Source organism: Trachinotus anak, unplaced genomic scaffold (genome assembly GCF_046630095.1).
Source record: "Trachinotus anak isolate AG129_WGS33_773 ecotype Australia unplaced genomic scaffold, CSIRO_AGI_Tana_v1 ptg000032l, whole genome shotgun sequence".
Lineage (NCBI taxonomy): Eukaryota > Metazoa > Chordata > Actinopteri > Carangiformes > Carangidae > Trachinotus > Trachinotus anak.
The window spans coordinates 2,588,165-2,607,476 of NW_027273883.1; the positions used below are offsets into that span (position 1 = coordinate 2,588,165).

Here is a 19,312-nt window from a genome sequence, read left to right on the forward strand (position 1 = left end):
GTCAGATGATCAGACAGGTTGTAAACAAATCCTCAATTATCTGAAGCACTAGTTTGACAGTGTAAAGTGAAATATTTTCAATCATTGTTTCTGTAACTGTGCACACTGTTTTTTCAGTGCAGTGTATGATTATAATATTTCATGTAGCTTTAAGCCTGTGAATATTCTCATTTGTCCAGGTCATAGTATCTCAAAGGAGTTTTAAATCGAAGGCAACTGGACTTGGTTATTTGTCTAGGAAGACATTTCACCTCTCATCCAAGAGGCTTCATCAGTTCTTTCTCGCACCTGACCAGGCTGGGACTGGTCCAACTATCTGGTGTGGAGACCCAGGTATTTTTAACCTCTGGGAGGGGCTTTCACAAGGCTGATGATGTCATTGGTTCCCTTTGTGCTCCATGTGCCAACGACAGTCGTTAGAGTGACTGATTTCATGTAGCTTTACCCTGGTTTTCCAGTGAGGGCTCACATACACAACACAGCCAAAATGTAAAAACCCATATGTAAAAATTGGATGTCATTCCAAAGCTGTGGGCATTAATGTGCTGCATTAACAGCCCCAAGTCTCCAGACTTCCCACAATGACCTGGCTGCAGGGATTTTCTCCCATTCAGACACAAGAGCATTAGTGAGGTCCAATTCATGCTGGGTGATAAGACCTGGCACAGTTTGCAACCAGTTCATTCCAAACATGTTGGATGGGGTTGAGGTCAGGGCTCTTTGAAGACCAGTTGAGTTCATACAAATGAAACTGGCAAAACTTTGATTTCCTTTAACTGGAACTACAAAAAACTGCCAAACCAAAAGTACACAAAACAGAGGTGTCCATATACTTTTGGCCTTGTGTAAGTGGGTTAAACTGCTTCAAAATCTGTCTGGCCATCTCACCACTCCTGTGTTTGGGTTTTGATATGATTGCATCTTCTAATCCAAGCAATTACAGATGGTGACAAATTGTTATCCTGACTGATACAAATTCTTATAATAACTGGCAGCAATGATCGAAACAAAATTAAATTTAATAAATGTCCTTTTTGTCTTACCTTCAATATTCTCCACATAGCAGTAAACGTCATACAGCTCATCAGGCTCCAAGAGTCCATAGTTCCTCACTCCTGGCAGTCCATCCATGTCCCCAAAACAGCCCTCCCTCGGCATCTGAATGGGATATCTGTAGAAGGAAATGACACACGGCGCTGAAACACCAAGTGCCTCTTCCTCTGTAATGGCAGCACTCCAACCATCACGCTTGTTCGAGCTCTTCTCTGAGAGAGTGTTGAAGAGATGATGTCAGATGAGTGCCTTCCGGCTACTTGATGATTTACATTTACTGATGTGCAGATGCAGAGAGCATAACAAATGTTAGCTGGCTGAGTGGTCCACTATCAGCCCTCCAAACTGACCGGCCCCCGCAGCCGCATGGACAGCAACGAGTCAATCAAGGTTTTTAGTGTTGTCGTTTTTGTGAAGCTGCATTAACAGTTTGAGCTGTTGCCAAATGTGCACTGAACATCTGAGTGTCCCAAACCACGATTCTACATCGCCCGAAATGCAGAATTTTTCTAGCTAAGAGCCCACTTGATCCTGCAATGAGTGTAGATGTGTCCTGTTTAACATTGAACCATTTTCTCTCAGGTCCTCACCTCACTGAGTGGTCTGAGAGCCAGCCTGCATCACACTGCTCGTATCCGCTGTGGTAGGCGGCCACGAGCTGCTCTGGAGTGGCAATTTTGGCGCCAATCTCCTCGCAGGCCTCTCTGGCCAGCTCGAAGGTAAAGGCGTAGCGGCTGGATGCATCACGATAATGGAACACCACCCCTGTAAAACCAGAGATCTGTGAGTCCTGGGTCCTGTACTGTTTTATGTCATGAGTCATTAGAATAAAGCGACAGCAAACATTTTGTGACACAGTTTAAAGGATTTGTTGCACTGACCAAACAGGACACAAACAGTATTTAAAGGTCCCATATTGTAGAAGGTGAGATGTCCATGTGTTTGTGATTATAAAGCAGGTCTAGGTTCTATATTAATACTGTGAAAGTATCAAAGCCTCAGTCCACAGAGAAATGCACACAGCCTGTATTCAGACACTGAGCCTTAAAACCAGCCATCAGGACTTCTGGAACTTTGTGATGTCACAACAAAACACTCACCACCCTCAGCTTTACCCCCAGCTCAGCCCACCTGGACCCACCATCCAACCTTGCAGGATTTGGTTTCTCTCAGTGTTTACCTGAAATCTGCTATATTTTTATTCAGTCACCCAGAAAATAGGGTGATTGAGGGTGATTTAAGAGAGGATCAGATCCTTTCCTCTGATTGGCTGAATGACCTGCTGTTACTAGAGCTTCAGAGAGAGGCCTGAGAGAGGAGATGTAAAACTACAGTGAAATGGTTTTTGGTTCTTAAAACCACAGATATTTTCATATGGATATCAACACTTCAAATAAAACACAGAACAAGTGTAAAATATGGGACCTTTAACTTAGACTGACTCTTGTCCTTATGCTTGAAGTCCTTGTACACTGAAAACAGCCTGTAGTTTTTAAGTGCATCTCCCAGATGAGTGATTGTTATTCTGGACTCTATATTTAATGCAGTCACAGTGAAAGCAGCATTCAGTGCCTGATGTAGTAGCTCACAAATGACTGTGGTCAGAGAATCTATACTCTATTACTTGGCTGGCACTGAATGAGACAGCCATTCATTGCTGATGTTGAGTGTGTATTGTTATAGTTAAGATACAGGTATATGAAATAAAAAGCAGCGCTTTTTCCTGGTCTCCAGAGGACAGTTTGTTTGACCTTGATACTTTTCACCACCTCCACTGCATTACGTGTGTTGAGTCGCCTGTTCTGTCAGTGCCATCTGACTATTTTGCTAAATTATTCTGATGTTATTTGTGACAGAGAAATGGCCCTGCTGAAAAGTGTTGCAGATCATGTGTTGCTTTCAGCCTGTTTATTTAAGTGTTCCTGTTCGTCTTTCGCGTGTCAGCTCTGCAGATGTAACATCCAGACCTTGGACAAAATATGAGAATATAATTCAATAGCAAACGCACTCAAATACAACAGCCCTGTGATAAACACCTTTTTTAAAGCTCATGCAGTGTGTATTAGCATAGAAGAAGAGAGTTGTTTATCTAAAAGCTTCACAAACACCTGCAGAATCCATGGCACAGTCAGGTGTTCTTGTTATGTAGGTATGTATTTATGTGTCATATGTATTCTTAAATAAATATGAATATATAATTGATTCACTATGGTGCAACTATATATATTTCTGTCTGGTTCTCACCTTTGACCTTGATCTGAGCCACGTCGTCAGCATCCTCCAGGCCCTGCTGCACCTCGCAGCGGTAGAAGCCGGTGTCGTTCTGCCTCAGGCCGTCCAGCCGCAGGGTGAGGTCGGCGGGGGAGTAGGCGTAGTTGAGCAGTGAGGCTCGGTCCTTGTAGGCCTCGTTGACTCTCACCCTGTCTCCACGGGCCACCAGGATCTCTGTCTCGCGGCCATGAGTCAGGACGCTCCACTTGACACGAGGGAGGGACAGCACAGCGTGGCGGCCATTGGTGGAGGGGGACGGCGGAGGGTGGGCCAGGGACACCAGGCAGGGTAATGTCAGAGAGCCGCCCAGCACAGCATCCACAGGCGGAGTCCGGGGGATGATCACATGGAGAAGCTTTGAATCATCTGAGGAGGTGACCAAAACGTCAAACTATTCCTTTAATGAATGCAGCGACATTACTGACATATATAGGTGCATCTGCTGGTGCAAGATACTGGGAACCATGAATATTTGCACCAAATGGGGTCATTGTCACTTGATCTATGTATGTAATTTTAATCAGGCAACAGGCAGTCGAACATATTGTGTATGACTGTATCTATAGTGAGGGGAAAAAAGCTCTTCACATATCTTTATTAAAGACAAGAAGTCTGAGCCCAACAGGTGAAGTCAGGTGAGAGTGTTCTTTAATATCTGTTCCATCTGTATCTATTTTATGACCCATATTACATTTTGTTTTTAGGTGACATCTAGCAGCCGTAGTAATCATGGATGCATCAACAAAACACAGGAAAATGACACAGGAGCGCGGTGTTCGATTGCTGTTCCTTGTTTTGAATTATAGCTCAGGTTCCTGTGAATACACTTAGTTTGGACTTTTCCCAAGTCACTTTGTCATGCATAGCCAACTAGATTATAATGTTACAAGCAATTTGCCGCATCTATCAATACTCTCAATACAATACAACTGAATACTGAAGGATACAATACAACGATTATCAGTTAACCCTGATTTTCTGCTGGGACACTCAAACACCCTTGAAAATGTCTGCATGTCAGCAAAAACAATGAATGACAGAATATGATTAAAGAGTCAAAGGTCATGTATGATTTAATGGAGTCCTGGATGTCAGCGGCGGATGGCAGCAGTGAAAGTGACGGTGATGTGGAGGGAGGGATGCGTACCTGAGTCATGGTGGGGGGTAGAGGACGACGGCAGGACGAGGAGACAGATGGCGCACAGCAGCACAGGTAGAAGCACCTCCAGACTGTGGGTAAAAGACAAGAGAGGAAGGAGGACACAATGTGTGAACTTGGGCTGCAGACACTGTGACCTTGCTGAAATTTTACTCAGGTAGAAGTGAGAAAGCAGCAGACTTAATCGTTCTTTTATCTTTGAGAAGATAAAATCCAGGAATGAATGTGTGCTCCTAACACCACGGTGTGTGTAACATATCTGATTCCTCCACTGTTTCCAGACACTATCAAAACACATCAGTGAGTCTCACTGTTGCACTGAGTGACGTGCTCCTTCATCAACATGAACAGACACACTGTAGTTTATTTTGACTCAGTCCCACACACACCGTCCTGCTGCAACAAATACTCACAACACCACCAACTGTGGATCAATCCGCCACTAAAAATAGTCCCCAACAAGTGCACTGTTTGAGTGTTGATTGCTGAAAATGTTGCAGTAAATCACTGAGTCATTTAAAAAAACTAAACTATATACTTGTAAGGTGTTTAAAGGTTATCATCTTCAGTGGGAACCAGAGGGCTCAGAGCTGAGAGCCACAGACAGAGCAGGGAAGTCACAGTGTTGATTGAAAGTATTGATGGGATTTATTGACAACAAGAGGAGGGCAGAATAATGTAATGCTGGATCACTCCCTTATCTCTTATCTCATCTGCTGGCATTGATCTGGTATTCAGGACTTCTTAATTGCAGCATCTTTGATATTGATCATGAATTGACATATGCTGAGTTTTTTTAAATGTTGGCACCAAAGAAAATTATCCCTTTTTGTTTTTTTTGGGTTTTTTTTGTTGTTTATTTCAGTTCACCATTTTTGAAAAGGTAACAACGCAAAGCACATTTTTGTTGTCAGTGGCTTGGCCAAACTTCTCTAAAGACTTAAAGGACAAACTTGTGTTCTTGACTTCACCTGTCAATAAGACAGCCTTGGTTCTGAGGTTTGGAGACTGTCCTCCATTAAAAAACGAGCCCATAGGTCACGTGTATACAGGTTATTATGACCCATAGTTACATTTTGTTGCTAGGCAACATCTAGTGGTCGTAGTAATGATGACAGGAGCAAAGGGAAAAGTGCGGTGACGTAGTTTATAGAGCGACAGAGTCCACGTCAGGAGGAGGTTGGGGTGGATGGATGAATATGACCCAGGAGAGCGGTGTTCGATTCCCATGTGACAGGAGCAGCTTATGTTGTTTCTATTATCCATGACTGTACGTTGTTATTATTGTAACCATGGCAACAAAGATCATCTAATGTTGAGGAAGTACTTATTTTAATCCAAATCACCATCTTTTCCTAAATCTAACAAAGCCATCACCTTCATTACAGTAACCATGGTGATGAAGGTAGGTACGCCACAGTCCACTTGTTCAACTGTGACCATGACAAACAATGGCTGGTACGCCTGACACCGTAGAGGTGCTATTTCAGGAGGGACTCCTCTGAGTTGGTTCAGAGGGTGAAGAAAACAACCTGTGTGGTTGTTCAGCAGATACAGTTTAATTAACTCAAGATTTTTTTGTTACTATTTGTTACTACTGTTACTATTATTTTTCACTTGTGTCTTTTTTTCTTTTGTCTCTTCTCTTCTTTAAAGCTTTCATAGGTTTTCACTTTGTAGAAGACTGCAACAACTATTTTCCAAGAACAGCTAACACAAAGAAAAGTATGGATAACACCAGGTATCAACTAATGTGACACCTTTACACTCTGAATCCCAGTGAATTGTGACGCACACCACACACACACACACACACACACACACACACACACACACTCATAAAAAAAGAAAACCCACATATTGACTTAATACTCTGAGCCATTCATCAAACTCGCAGCAGAAAGGTGGCAGCTTGCCACAGCCAGGGAGCAGATATCAGCAGTATCTCTGCAGGAAAACAGATAATATGAAGACTTTATCCATCACAGCTAATGTCAGTAAAAACACAACAAATCACACTGAACTCACACTCAGAGACATGACTGGTCTTATTCACTCACTTTATGGTGTCAGAAAACTCTTAGGTTGTCTTTAGGTTGTTTCTAGAAGAAATGACCTTTTTATCTTATTGTAATATAAATCTTAATAATGATTAATAATCTTATTTCTGTCTTTATTTGTGTCATATTTTTGTGTGATCTGTCTTGAATTGTTTGTCTGTAACTCGCTATTATTTATGGCTGTGTCGTCCAGGACACTTCTGAATCAGTGAAGCTCAACAAAGGTTGAATGAATGAATAAATAAATAAATAAATGAGTTGGAGTGCAGATTTTTTTTGTCAGTGGCTTAACAAAATGACGCAGATTATCTAGTAATCAATAATCAAAATGTAATAATAACTGTAGCTTATTTGTGGTTTGCAGCTGCAGTTACTGGGAAACATGAGAAACTTGATTTTCTTTGATGAGAATGTTAGACTTTTATTTTTTATTTTTGTTACACTTAGTATCTGTGTGTGTGTGTGTGTGTGTGTGTGTGTGTGTGCGTGTGTGTGTGGCAGACAGACAGACAGACTTGGACAGACAGAGGGACCGCCTGTGTGTCCTTGGAGCTTTGGAGCTGCTGTGAGTCAGACTTCAGGAGCTGCAGAGTGTGAGCTGAATTCTGATTCCCACAAAAAACTCCCTGGAGGGTCGGACTGAAGCCCAGCCTCCAATTTAACTAGATTTACCATTATTTGCTGCTGCTTTTATCCTCAAGTAGTATATTCACTTTTCCTTTTGATAGCCTGTTTTTCTTTGTTGTATTGTAATCCCATTTCTTTCAAATCCTCTGGTTTCTCTCACAACAGTGGCTGACAAACTTGCTGACCAATTACCTCGAACTGTGTTTAGAAAAGCTTTGATCCAACAAGAGAGAGCCTTTACGTTTCCAAAGAGCTGCATGAGGCGACTGCAAACATCGTCAGCTCCAGATGGTAGCAGGATAAAATTCTTTCAACCTGATGGTCACTGAGCTGGACAGAAGTTGAAGCCAGTGCACAAAACAAAAAGCTAGAACGCTCATCAGCTAACGTCATCTTTTATGTGTCCTCTCTAATGTGGTCACTTTGAGAGTTACTGTACATTTATGCAGCGTTAAGGCTTAAAGAAAAGTATTCATACATTTCTCCACTTTGTTTAAATTTGGATTCTTCCAACAATTAAACTTTTTTTCTAAAATAATTGGTAAAGAAGAAATGTGAGCAACATCACAAAAGAAATACAGCCAAAGCTAAACTCCCTATAAATCCTAAAGGTGACGTCATTTTATTTTCCACCAAAATAAAAGGTGCGTTTCCATTAACCTGCACAATTTGAAATTGCAAAATTAAAAACGAGGACTGGAAACACATGGATTTGGAAAAAACAAACTCACATGACGTAGTTTTTCAGACTATTCGACAAAGCAATATTTTGTGAAACTGAAATGGAAATGTGGCGCCTGCCGTGTCAGGCCCCAGGGAGCCAGTTCCAACCGAGAGGCAGACTGTTGGAAATCTGCTGTCACATTTAATTAGAACAATATCTTGTGAGACAAAAACAGCTTTATTTGCATAAAATCACTCAGTGGAAACACAGACCATTCACAATTGTGTCTTTTATAAAAGAGAGTTTGAGAGTTTTTGTTTTTTTAATTCACATCTTTGAGTTACTCGTTATTAAGTTTGCAATTTCAAATTGTGCATTACGCAGGTTAATGGAAACGCACCTTCTGTCTGTCAGGAAGCAGCAGCTTGTTTCAATAATACAGTTAAATAATAAATGTAAATAAGGTCGAGGATGAGGGAGAAATCCAGTTACCGAGCTGCTGCATGTTTGTGGTTTTACAGCAGAACATGTGAACACGTCGTCTGATTTCCTGTGTAACCTGATTCTCAGAGTAACCTAGTTTCTTGTGTTCATGAAAATGCACTGACTATCACATTTCACAGCTGTTCCCCAAAATATCCGTCTGGGTATATCAACGTCTGCACGTCCCCGTGTCGCTTAATAAATCTGCATTTCTGTGGAAGAAGCAGGAAGTGAATGTAAACAGATTCATCTCCATCAGTTCATCCAGGCACAAACGAACAGCTGGTGACTCGTCACTGCTTTGTTCCCGGCTTCACCTGCAGGCCTGACTTAACGAGCAGCTCACCTGGAGGACGTAAGGGAGGCTGACTTGGTAAAAATGGCTGATCTCATGTACAAGAGAGGAGGAGGGACTGTCTGTCTCAGCTGTGGATGGATGTTGGCATCTGAGTGGAAAACCAGACATCGCAGTCATGTCAGCGAGTGCTTCCCTTTGAGTGATGGGAGTATTAAAGTTGCAGTGACGCAGGAAATTAAAGTTTGTTTTGTGGGTCTCAGCAGAGACACGTTCCTAATCAAAACAGGATTAATAAATAATCACTCAAAGGTTTTTCTAATGCCTAAATTTGGCTCTGTCATTCCCAAATCAAAGACAGAAATGCCACATGGGATAAAGCTGGCCGCTCAAATCATTTCACTGCACAGAGCTGCAGACTGGCGCACACCCATGTCCACAAGAGTTTCAGTTGAAAAAACAATGGAAGATCCAATGTATCCTTGTGACTAATAATGCTGAGGTTGTTGCTATCATGTGCTGCCCTTAAGAATCATCAGCACCACATATAAAGATCATTACTTATAACTGTAGACAACAGTCAGCACAACAAATAAGCTATTGTATTAAAGGCACAAAAAATATCTGTAAAAAATATGAAAATAAATATAACATGACAAAAGATGAACAACTGCGTGAGAAACTGTCTGGTTCTTTCTACTAGGTCCTAACCTGTGGTCAAATTCTGAATTTAGAACCATGACATCGTTGTCTGACAAAATCACCAAACACACAAATGAACGACAAAGACTGAGCTGTGACTTCAGCTGTATTTACTATAAAATGATCACTCAGAGAGAAAGTTAGAACAGACAGAATGTCTTTGTTATTCTGTCTCTCACACAGATCACAGCCTCCGTCTGGGATCCACAACAGTTCAGTCTTTATTTACTTCAACTCCAGAACGTAACAGACTTTTATTAGAGGCAGCTCTTTACTTCTACCTCCTTCTGTTTGATATGTATAATTAGTCACAGCTAATTTAGTCCAAAGCCTCGTTTTCACTCGCTCCCGTTTGTCGTGTTAAAGTTACCGCATTCTGTACTAATACAAACTCAACACCGCATGTGACCATTTCAAACTAAAAGCCCTCAACTGTTATTTCTTAACAGGGCTTTTACTGCTGTGCTGCAGTAAGTGTCTTGTCTCATTTCCGGTTGCTGGTGTTTCTGTGGTTTACATGTCTCTCTCCCTCCCACTCTCTCTACTTGGTGTGTGTGTCCCATGTTTAGCTATTCCTCTGCCTCCTTTAGTGATAATGATACATGCAATGAGAGTATTTTATTTGCCATAATGGAGGCGAGGCTCAGTGTACTGAATCGCTCCTCCGCTTCCCTGCAGTTCCAGAGCAGCTGGGAAACCAGAGCGGCTTGGTAGACGACCTGTAACAAGAGGTGTCGGCCCATACACAGTTCAGCTGTGCTCCGGGTTTATTCCCAGTCGTTTGAGAAAAAGTCTCTAAATCTAGCTACAATTCGATGAGTTGGCAACACTGCAGCATCTACGCTTGTCTTAATTTCTCCAATTTCCCAGAATACAAGAAAAAGAAAATTGGCTGATTGCTTCTCCAACTGGTTCAGTTTGTAATCAACAGACACAACATCAGACTCATCTGAAACACTGAAGAAATTGAAGCTGTAGGCTGTGATTCAGACAGGACATTGCTCCTCAAGAGCAATTATTTTCCACCTTTATATTAGTCTGAAAATTTAGAATAAATGAGGAGGAAACCAGCTGTCAACCTGTCGGCTTCCTGTCACACTGGTTTCACTTCATATTTACATCAAGGAAACAGACAAATTTGCCATAAATCCTCCTGCCAATGTCTGACTGGTGCTGATATCCGGATCCTACAATCCCTTCATGTCTGACTCACTCACTGTAAGAGACACACACAGACAGAGGGAGAGAGAGAGAAGCTCCTTCTACACAGTTTATTTAAGGCGGGAATGTTGTGCTTTTATTCCACCTCTCCATTCTGGATAAAATGAACAAATGCAGAATGCTAAAGTCACGCTGGGGCGGTTTTGTTTGGTTCAACATAAACAAGCAAAGGCAGCAGAACAAAAGGTCTTTTTAAAGGTCCCATATTTTACACGTTTCCAGTGTTTTATTTCAACTGTTGATATCCATATATTTGTAAATTTTTTTTTTTGTTGTTTCTTTTTTTTTTTTTGCTTTTTTCCCAAGTTCCACCTCTGTGTAATTTTACATGTAGGCTTCTCTCTGGAGCTCTAGTAACAACAAGTCAGCAAGCCAATCAGAAGAGACTCTTTTGTGATTGGCTGACTGTTTTCTTAGTAATCAAATAAAAATATAGCAGATTTCAGGTAAACACTCAGAGAAAACAAATCCTGCAATGTTGGATGGTGGGTCCAGGTGGGCGGGGCTTGGGGCATAGCTGAGAGTGGTGACTGCTTTGTTGTGACATCACAAAGTCCCAGAAGTCCTGATGGCTGGTTTTAAGGCTCAGTTTCTGAATACAGGCTGTGTGCATTTCTCTGTGGACTGAGGCTTTGATACTTTCACAGTATTAATATAGAACCTAGACCTGCTTTATAATCACAAACACATGGACATCTCCCTTTTATACAATATGGGATCTTTGATGGCAATATAGCGGATCTCTGGTTAAATGAGGCTAGGGAGAGAGAGAGAGAGAGAGAGAGAGAGAGAGAGAGAGAGAGAGAGAGAGAGAGAGAGAGAGAGAGAGAGAGGGGTGGTTTTCCTCTGGGGAGGCAGAGCAGGCGAAGGACGCATCCCAGGCAACATCACAAGTGCAAAGACAAGCATCACAAGTGGCTGAATAGTAAATGACTTCACCTTGAGGGAAAAGGCGGTGGGGGCCAAGAGCTTGCCAGGAAAGGTCATTTGAGGCTGGAAGGGGGGTGGGGGGGGTGAACTACATTCTTAAAGGACTGCACCAGCTTTGTGAGAGTTTGGCCCATTTGTCACTTTACCCAGGGTGAGATTAGAGGGCCGGTGCTCCAGTGGACGGCTCAGTGGTTCACACATGCTAACGTTTTAGCATGATGCACAACAAGTGCTCAGACCTGAAGAGCAGAACAGATGGCTCCAACTACGCTTCAGTCAGTTATTACTGACACTTGTGTCTTAGAGTTTGACTACTTAGTCAAGTTGAGCGTGACAGTTCATTCTTTCAGCCAAACTTCAATGGATGCTCAGTTGTCATAACATGATGAAGAGCGAAAACCTCTGTCACATAAGGACATGTGAACATACAGTATCAAATATATCTTCTTATGGACACCAACACTTAGAATAAAACACTGGAAAAATATAAAATACGGGACCTTTAAGATAATGGAAAGACAATGAAATAGGATCCTGGGAGTCCAGTTGGAGTAACAATATAATGTGTTTAAAGGCTCATCAGAATTTTACAACTCTAGGAAATTGTCACATCTGTAGCTATTTTATCTTTTATTGCAACACTTGCATCATAAACAGGGGAAATACTGTGTTCACATTACAAAATACTCTACCAGAAGGTACGGGGTGTGTAGTGGATGTATGAGGTGTGCTTGCGTGACTGGCCAGTGCAGCACCTCACTGGGTGACGTTACATTACCTTGCAGCAAAAGTTGAGAAGTGGTTCAACTTTTTTGCCAGACAGCACTGCAGTGCCAGTGACACTGTGTCCACAGACCCATGACAGGGCTCAAGTCAGTCTGAACACGGCCCACAAAGACACTTCAGGTTGTGGTTACAGGTAGGGATACACAACCTGACATTTTCTCTCTCAGCACCTTCTCTCCTAGCACTACATAGCAAATCCACACTTAAAGGATCGTCACTAGCACTTATTGCTGCGCTAACACCTCTTATCGCACTTAACCTTGATTGTTCCCCTTTCTGTAAGCGTCTGCTAAATGACTAAGATGGTACATCTCAAGGGGTTTTTCTTTATATAATGACACTGATAAATAAAGCTCATGTGCACCGTGGACCGTGGACCGCTGTGGCAATGCAAATTTAGTCAGCAGCACATTGAGATGAAGAATCTCTTTTTCAAGGGAGGCCTGGCAGCAGCAGAAATAAAACCACAAAGCTGCAGGAAGAAAACACAACAGGAGGGAACTCACATGTCAAGATTTCAGCTTCGTAACCAGGTAAGTTAAAAAGGAAATCTGCCTGTAGTTGTTTCATTTTGGATTTAATGATACTGATGAAGAAACTGTTGTGGATCAGTCACATCTGACTCATACCTGATCCACTTAGATGTGAGCCTGTTTTCTACTGTGTATGTTTTGATTCTTGTCCACTTAGGTTTCTATGGAGGTAGAAGCTGGACCTGGATATTATTTGTGTGAACAGATCAACAATTGGTGTGTAAATGTGTGATCTGTAAATATAAAACATCTGTGAACAAATGTAATCGATTTACGGCATTTATGAATATCAGATATAATGAGCAATAAAATTATAATACGCTATTTCTAAAAGTTAATTTGTAGAAATTGGTTTGTGTATTTGCAGAGCCATTTTACATTAGCAAGAAGCTTTGATAAGTTAAGTTTTTACAGACAGCGATGCGGAAATCATTCAGCTCATGGCTTGTCACCTTCAGCTGGCACTGACCATCATCATCACTGGTTTAAATGACTTATATTGCAGCTGGTAGCTTCCATTATAAACTCTCAGCTGCAGCTAATTAACCTTAATTCCATTGGCAGTTTGCCAAAAAACAACTTGGCTATTGTCTGGTTAATATTAATTAGGGGTATCCCTCAAAACTTCTGTGTTTTTTCCTTTTCAGCTTCAATAAGGTGGTTTAATGAGGTGACTTTATTAACATACAAATGTTAATATAAATATAAATCAATCAGTGGATTCAGTACAGGATTCAAAATCCATAAATGGACCATAAAAAACAGCTTCTCATTCAGCCTGTCATTCAGATTTAAGAACCGGGTCCAAAACCAATTGGCATCATTGGATCGACCTGACACCACCACCAACACCCCCCTCTGTGCTGTAACCCCCTCTGCTTTCTCACGGCAAGAACCACCACCGTTACCCTGCTTTTGCCCCCTCATCAGCTCCTCCATTATACCAGCCCACCAGTCCCACATTGCGCCGCCTCGAATGACTCGGTCTGCCCATCTCCAGGGGCAACCTGCACCCCCCCGACAGACACAATCTGACAGGAAGCAAGGAGCAGCCGGGGGAGGGCTGGAAACAACGGAGGCGGCTAAAGAGAACAGGGTGGCGGAGAGGAAGAAGAAAGCTCTGTGCAGCATGACTGAGTGCTGAGAGAGACGTTAAGTTCACAGGAACGATCTGGAACGATTCACCAGCCGCCTCCAGCAGCAGCCATGTCTGATTAGCTGCTCGCCGCTGACTCTCTGCGCCGGAGGGCAAAACTTTTGATAAAGTGACAAAAGCCATGAGTTACAAGACTCCGGCTGTGAGCTTCAGCAGTATTTACACTTAGATGTGTGAGTCTGTGTGTGTGTGTGTGTGTGTGTGTGTGTTGTAGTCCACATACCACAAGCTGATTAGGCAGAACTGCTGCGAGTTATAACGGCTTATACCTCAGACAGGGTGACAGAAAAACAACAGCAGTCACAGCACCGCTCGGCTTTTCATTATTCAGTTTGAGTCACTGCTGCTGGAAACTTAACTGCTGCTGCTGCGGAGAAGCTACACCCTCTGAAGTTATAGACACACTGTGCAGCAACCACAGTAACCTGCATGACCTGCTGCCCCCCCCCACCCGCTGAGAGCCAGCACCGAGAAACCACAACAAATTGGAAGCGTTTATAACTAAAACACATACGACCCATAGGAGTGTCTTCTGAACTGTCCTGGTGACAATAACAAACAGGCGGACTGTGCTGACAGCGGATTACCTACTTTCAGCGCTATGGTTACTATAATAACATTCATGGCTTGGTTAGGTTTGGGATAAGATGGTGATTTGGGTTAAAATAAGTAATTCCTCAACATTAGACGATCATTGTTGTCATGGTTACAATAATAACAACGAACAGTCGTGGATAGTAGAAACAACATAAACTGCTCCTGTCACATGGGAATTGAACACCGCTCTCCTGGGTCATATTCATCCATCCACCCCAACCTCCTCCTGACGTGGACTTTGTCGCTCTATAAACTACGTCACCGCACTTTTCCCTTTGCTCCTGTCATCATTACTACGACCACTAGATGTCGCCTAGCAACAAAACCTAACTATGGGTCATAATGACCTGCTGACAGACGACTTGTGCTAAGTGTAAAGATTTCAGTAATGCTCAGCTTGATTCCAGGTCTAAAAGACGAAAACCTCAAAATGTCTTTTTCATAGATAGATAGATAGATAGATAGATAGATCGATAGATAAAATATTAATACATTGGGGAAATTCAGAAAAAAAATTCTCCATCATCAGATGAAGCAACAATGGAGAACAAACATGCCAAAAAAACAAACAAAAAACACAACAACAAAAAAAAACACTAATACGCTGTAAAAAAAAAATATATATATAATACTAATAGAGTAAGAATTAGAAATGTTGAGATTTAGAAAAAACTCATCCAGGACTTTCTTCCTTTCCTTTTCCAACAGGGTGGACCATTATAAGCATCTTTTGTCTGGTCTTCCCAAAAAAGGCCCTTAAAGAACCTCAGCTCATTCAGGACGCTGCTGTTTTCCCGCTTCAGACAAAACCCAAGAGAAGTGAGCTCATCACTCCTGAATCTTTTCACCAGCTTCCAGTTACTTAAAGAACACATTTTGTGCTACGGATAAATCACTTCACAGCATGACATGTATTTGTAGACAGGTTGCTGTATTTTGAAGGGTCTGACCCATTTCTCCAGACAGACCAGTGCAGATAACCTTCGTCTCATCACAGCGATAATGAGCCTTTATACTGATTATCGTGCTCTGGCTCTAACAAAACAAAAAGGTTTGTCACCTTTAAGAATCATTATTTATATTTATATTTTTCAATTTTCATTATTAATTTGATTTATGAATGCACTTGTAAGGTTTAATTCAGTTTAAGAGGTATATTTTTCCCAAAAACCTTCCCTCTCTTTTTTATTTTATTCCAAGAACTCCAGGTGTATTTACAAAGTACAGATCTTTCCATGATATTCCTCTTAGGACGCAATTTAATCCTGGTGAGTGAGAAACAGCTACAAAGCTTTATGATATTTTGTTTTTATGTCACATAGTATTTCTATACTATATAATAAAGTCAGATCAGTCTGTGGAAGGCTCCATTTTTAAATGCTGTCATTAAAGAACTCCAACAGTGATGACCTGACCGCTTTTATCTCTATTATTGTATCATCAAAATCTTCCCAAAGAGACTTAATGTTTTAATGTGGTACTCAAACTTATGATTTCCACTAAGATGCTCCCAGAGCAGAGTTTTGGTGAGAAACTGAAAATCTTTTGTGCAGACCGAGTCCTTATTCCCACCCAGTTCCCATGTGCTTCAGTGGAACATTCATACAAACCAAGTACCGCACTCACATACAGAGCTGATGCTACTTTCAAGCTCTACTCCTCATGTCAGAAGGAAATCAACAGCACGCTCAGTGTTACCCCGGTTCATTCAAGACAGTGATCTCAAAGCACTTCACCTCATGTCAAATGCTTTCACTGAGCATTGTCCTCTTTCAATTTTAACTGTTTTTCTATGCACCTGGACATCATCAATGATCTTCAAGGCTTAAATCAATCAATGAGAAATGAAAATCATCGTACTTTTTGTCGGACACCTGTAGACACAGTACAATTTTAGATACAAAAGACTGAATAACTTCAAAATATGATGCATTATTTTACCTTCGCCCACCTACATTAGTTCCACCTTGATCAGCTACAACGTTAAAATGCTGTTTATACATTGATGCACTATAATAAACACCCAGTGCTATAAATCATTCTTCTGTACTTTTACTTTGAATCCAGGACTTTTACACTTATTGTGATGTTCTACATCAGCACACAGTATTTTACACTGTAGAATCACTACTTCCACTTCGGGCAAGGACCGAGTATCTGCTCCCTCCTGTGCAGACATGCAGAGATGCTGCAGCAGGTGATAACTGATGCTGTCAGCCTTACTTTATGTGTGGATCTGCAGCCCGATCACGCAGAAATCACGCATTGCTTTTTATCTATGATGGTTAAATTGGAACCATTAACAAGACAACGACCTAAAACCAATAAAAATCGATCAAGGTATTGGCAATTTATTGATTAAGACGCACACTGACACGCTGACTGTGAAGATAACGAGCTAAATAAAAAACATATAACAAGTAAATCACTGTGTGAGAGTCAGGGTTTTCTCTCATAAATGGAACAGATGTAACTTACTTCATCTTCACCAGGCTCAACTCCCGCTCCCGGCTTCCTGAAGTTGTCCCTCCGGACAGGTGCGGGTCTTGCTCCGGTCTGTTTTCCTCCAGAAGCCGTGAAAGCGACCGCGTCTGGATCAGCCACACGCAGGCACAGGCTCTGACCGGGTCCGTCCCGACCGCAGAGGCGAGAGGAGGTGAAGAGAGGAGAAACTGGGAGGAAGGCAGTGTTAAAAGCCCAGCACCTCCCCAATCCTCCTCCTCCTCCTCCTCCTCCTCCTCCTGCCTGGAACAGCATAATCCCTGATGAGGTGGAGGACACACTGAGAGGTGAACAAGTGAGGACTGAGGAGGATGGTTATTAATTATCTTTGAATTATCTGTCAGAGGGTGTAAAGCAGAGGGCTTGTGTCATTCAGTGTATCAGGTGTGTTGTGCTTTGCCCTTGAACTGCCCTATTTTAGCTAAACAGTAAATCAGGAGCCTGTTAAAGCTGCACTGATTGACTTTTTCATGGCCACTAGGGGCCAGAGGAGCCACACAACAAGATGAGTTAACAAAGTAAAATACAAAGTGTAAAATGTTTCCTCGCTGAACAAGCAGCAACCTCCAGGGCTGGAAGATGAAGCCAAAAGCTGCAGTTCCTCTAATGACCACGAGAGTCTGGCTCCAGCAGTGAGTCGGTCCCCACAGACCCCCGTGTTCAAATGTCCGACTTTACAGCAGAAACAAACATGTTTACAGTCTCTATAGTAAATATCCTCCTTAATGACAACTGTACGGGCTGAATTTTTATGTAACTCAAATTTGAGTGACAGGTGGGGGAGCGTATGCTTGCCACAGTCTCAGCTCCACACACGCCCTAACTTTCTGCCTGTTTTTCGATTAGCCGGGAGTTAGGCGGAGTTAATTCCAAGATGGCGACGGTGGAGCAGCCCTCTCTGAGCTACAAAACCGCTCTTTAAAAAGCCATGGGTGATGTCAGGGAGGCTACGTCGACCTTTGTACAGTCTATGCTCTGGAACAGCTCACAGCTATTAACATTCACCCAAAACCCTGTGAGCAACTTCTCAACTGACGCAACCACCACAGCAACCTACAACATGAGTTCGTTTAGCTTCAGTCATTAGCTCAGTCTCTCTTGACCCTCTTTTCTTGTAACTCTTCCCCTTGTTGACCAGCTATCATTTCACACCGCAGTTTTTTGCCATGGATGTAATCTGTTAGTGCTCATCAGGCTGAGACAGCGAGCGAGTAAACGATGTGGTCGCACGGCAAAATGGTCCAGTTGGCAACAACATAAACGTTCCTGTCACAGACTTATCACAATGATTTAATACTTAATACCAGAATTTTTTTTATGTTAAAAATATTACTTATATTTCTATTATTTCTTTATATATATATATATAGTGTATATATATATATATATATATATATATAATTAAAATTTTCACCAAAATTGTACCATTTTGCAAGTGATTTGTTGGCCCACTTCCACAGGTCGGGAACCACTGTATTAGATAATGGGAAAGGGATTTTGGAGATGAGAGATGTTTTACTCTCATAATTGACATTTGCATCTCATAATGATGAAATACTATACTTGTAGTATAGTATTAGTATAATACTACACTATACTATAATAATAAATAAGTTATAATTATGAGATAGCATCTTCAATTTATTTATCTATTTTCCACCAGAGGTAAACACCAACTCCTGAGAGAAATATCTGGCTCTCCAGCTACTCTCTCTAAAACTGCCTTCAAATGAATCTTGTCAGGTTGCAGCATTGCATTCAGATGGTTTAAGGTGTGAGAACACAGTTCGTACAGATGGGCTTCATCATGGGCAGGTAGTGGACAGTGGGTTGTTCAGAGCTTTGTTGTGTGGGTGACGATACTGGATGTTCAATTTATTGTGAATATGAAAATATTGATTAGTGGACCTTTACATTATAAATCAAACTATGCGCTCTATGAATCTTAGAGTAGGGCTGTAATTGAGAACAGCATTAACTCAGACTGAGACAGTGGGAAACTAATTTGGTCAAACAAGATGAATCTACCGTCAGGTACTTGAATCCCCCGCGGATATTCGAGTTTAATTAGATTAGAGTTATCGCTCAGTCAGTGCCTGTTCTTCAATTTTGTTATGTATTTTTAAACCTATCTTGAAACTTTTGTAAAGGCTAAGTGTTTCCTTAAAAGATATTATTTATTCCAGAGACTTCTACTCCCTCCCAGGCAGCTTTCAAATGACAGTATAAGCTCCTCTATGCTTCCACCTGCTGCCCACCCCCACTGTGCTCAG

The 19,312-nt window shown here is 41.8% G+C and overlaps 1 protein-coding gene and 1 long non-coding RNA gene across 3 annotated transcripts in view; one reads left to right on the top strand and one right to left on the bottom strand.

The window, feature by feature from the left end:
• Positions 1-18,496, bottom strand: part of bcan (brevican) — a 32,819-nt gene extending 14,323 nt beyond the window's left edge. Inside the window, exons 1-5 of one of the 2 annotated variants that reach the window (XM_071469698.1) lie at positions 17,016-18,496; positions 4,472-4,554; positions 3,298-3,690; positions 1,644-1,818; positions 1,044-1,171 (exon numbers count right to left, since the gene is read on the bottom strand). In XM_071469698.1, the coding sequence (XP_071325799.1) occupies positions 1,044-1,171; positions 1,644-1,818; positions 3,298-3,690; positions 4,472-4,554; positions 17,016-17,020 (784 nt within the window). In that variant the 5' untranslated portion in view covers positions 17,021-18,496. The remainder of the gene's footprint in view (positions 1-1,043; positions 1,172-1,643; positions 1,819-3,297; positions 3,691-4,471; positions 4,555-17,015) is intronic. The other variant, XM_071469697.1, reaches the window with a different exon arrangement.
• LOC139613827 (uncharacterized) lies at positions 11,998-15,528 on the top strand. The gene is made up of 3 exons (XR_011686829.1): positions 11,998-12,384; positions 12,689-12,784; positions 15,246-15,528. It is a non-coding gene; the product is annotated as an uncharacterized lncRNA (long non-coding RNA).
• Positions 18,497-19,312: the final 816 nt, after the last annotated feature.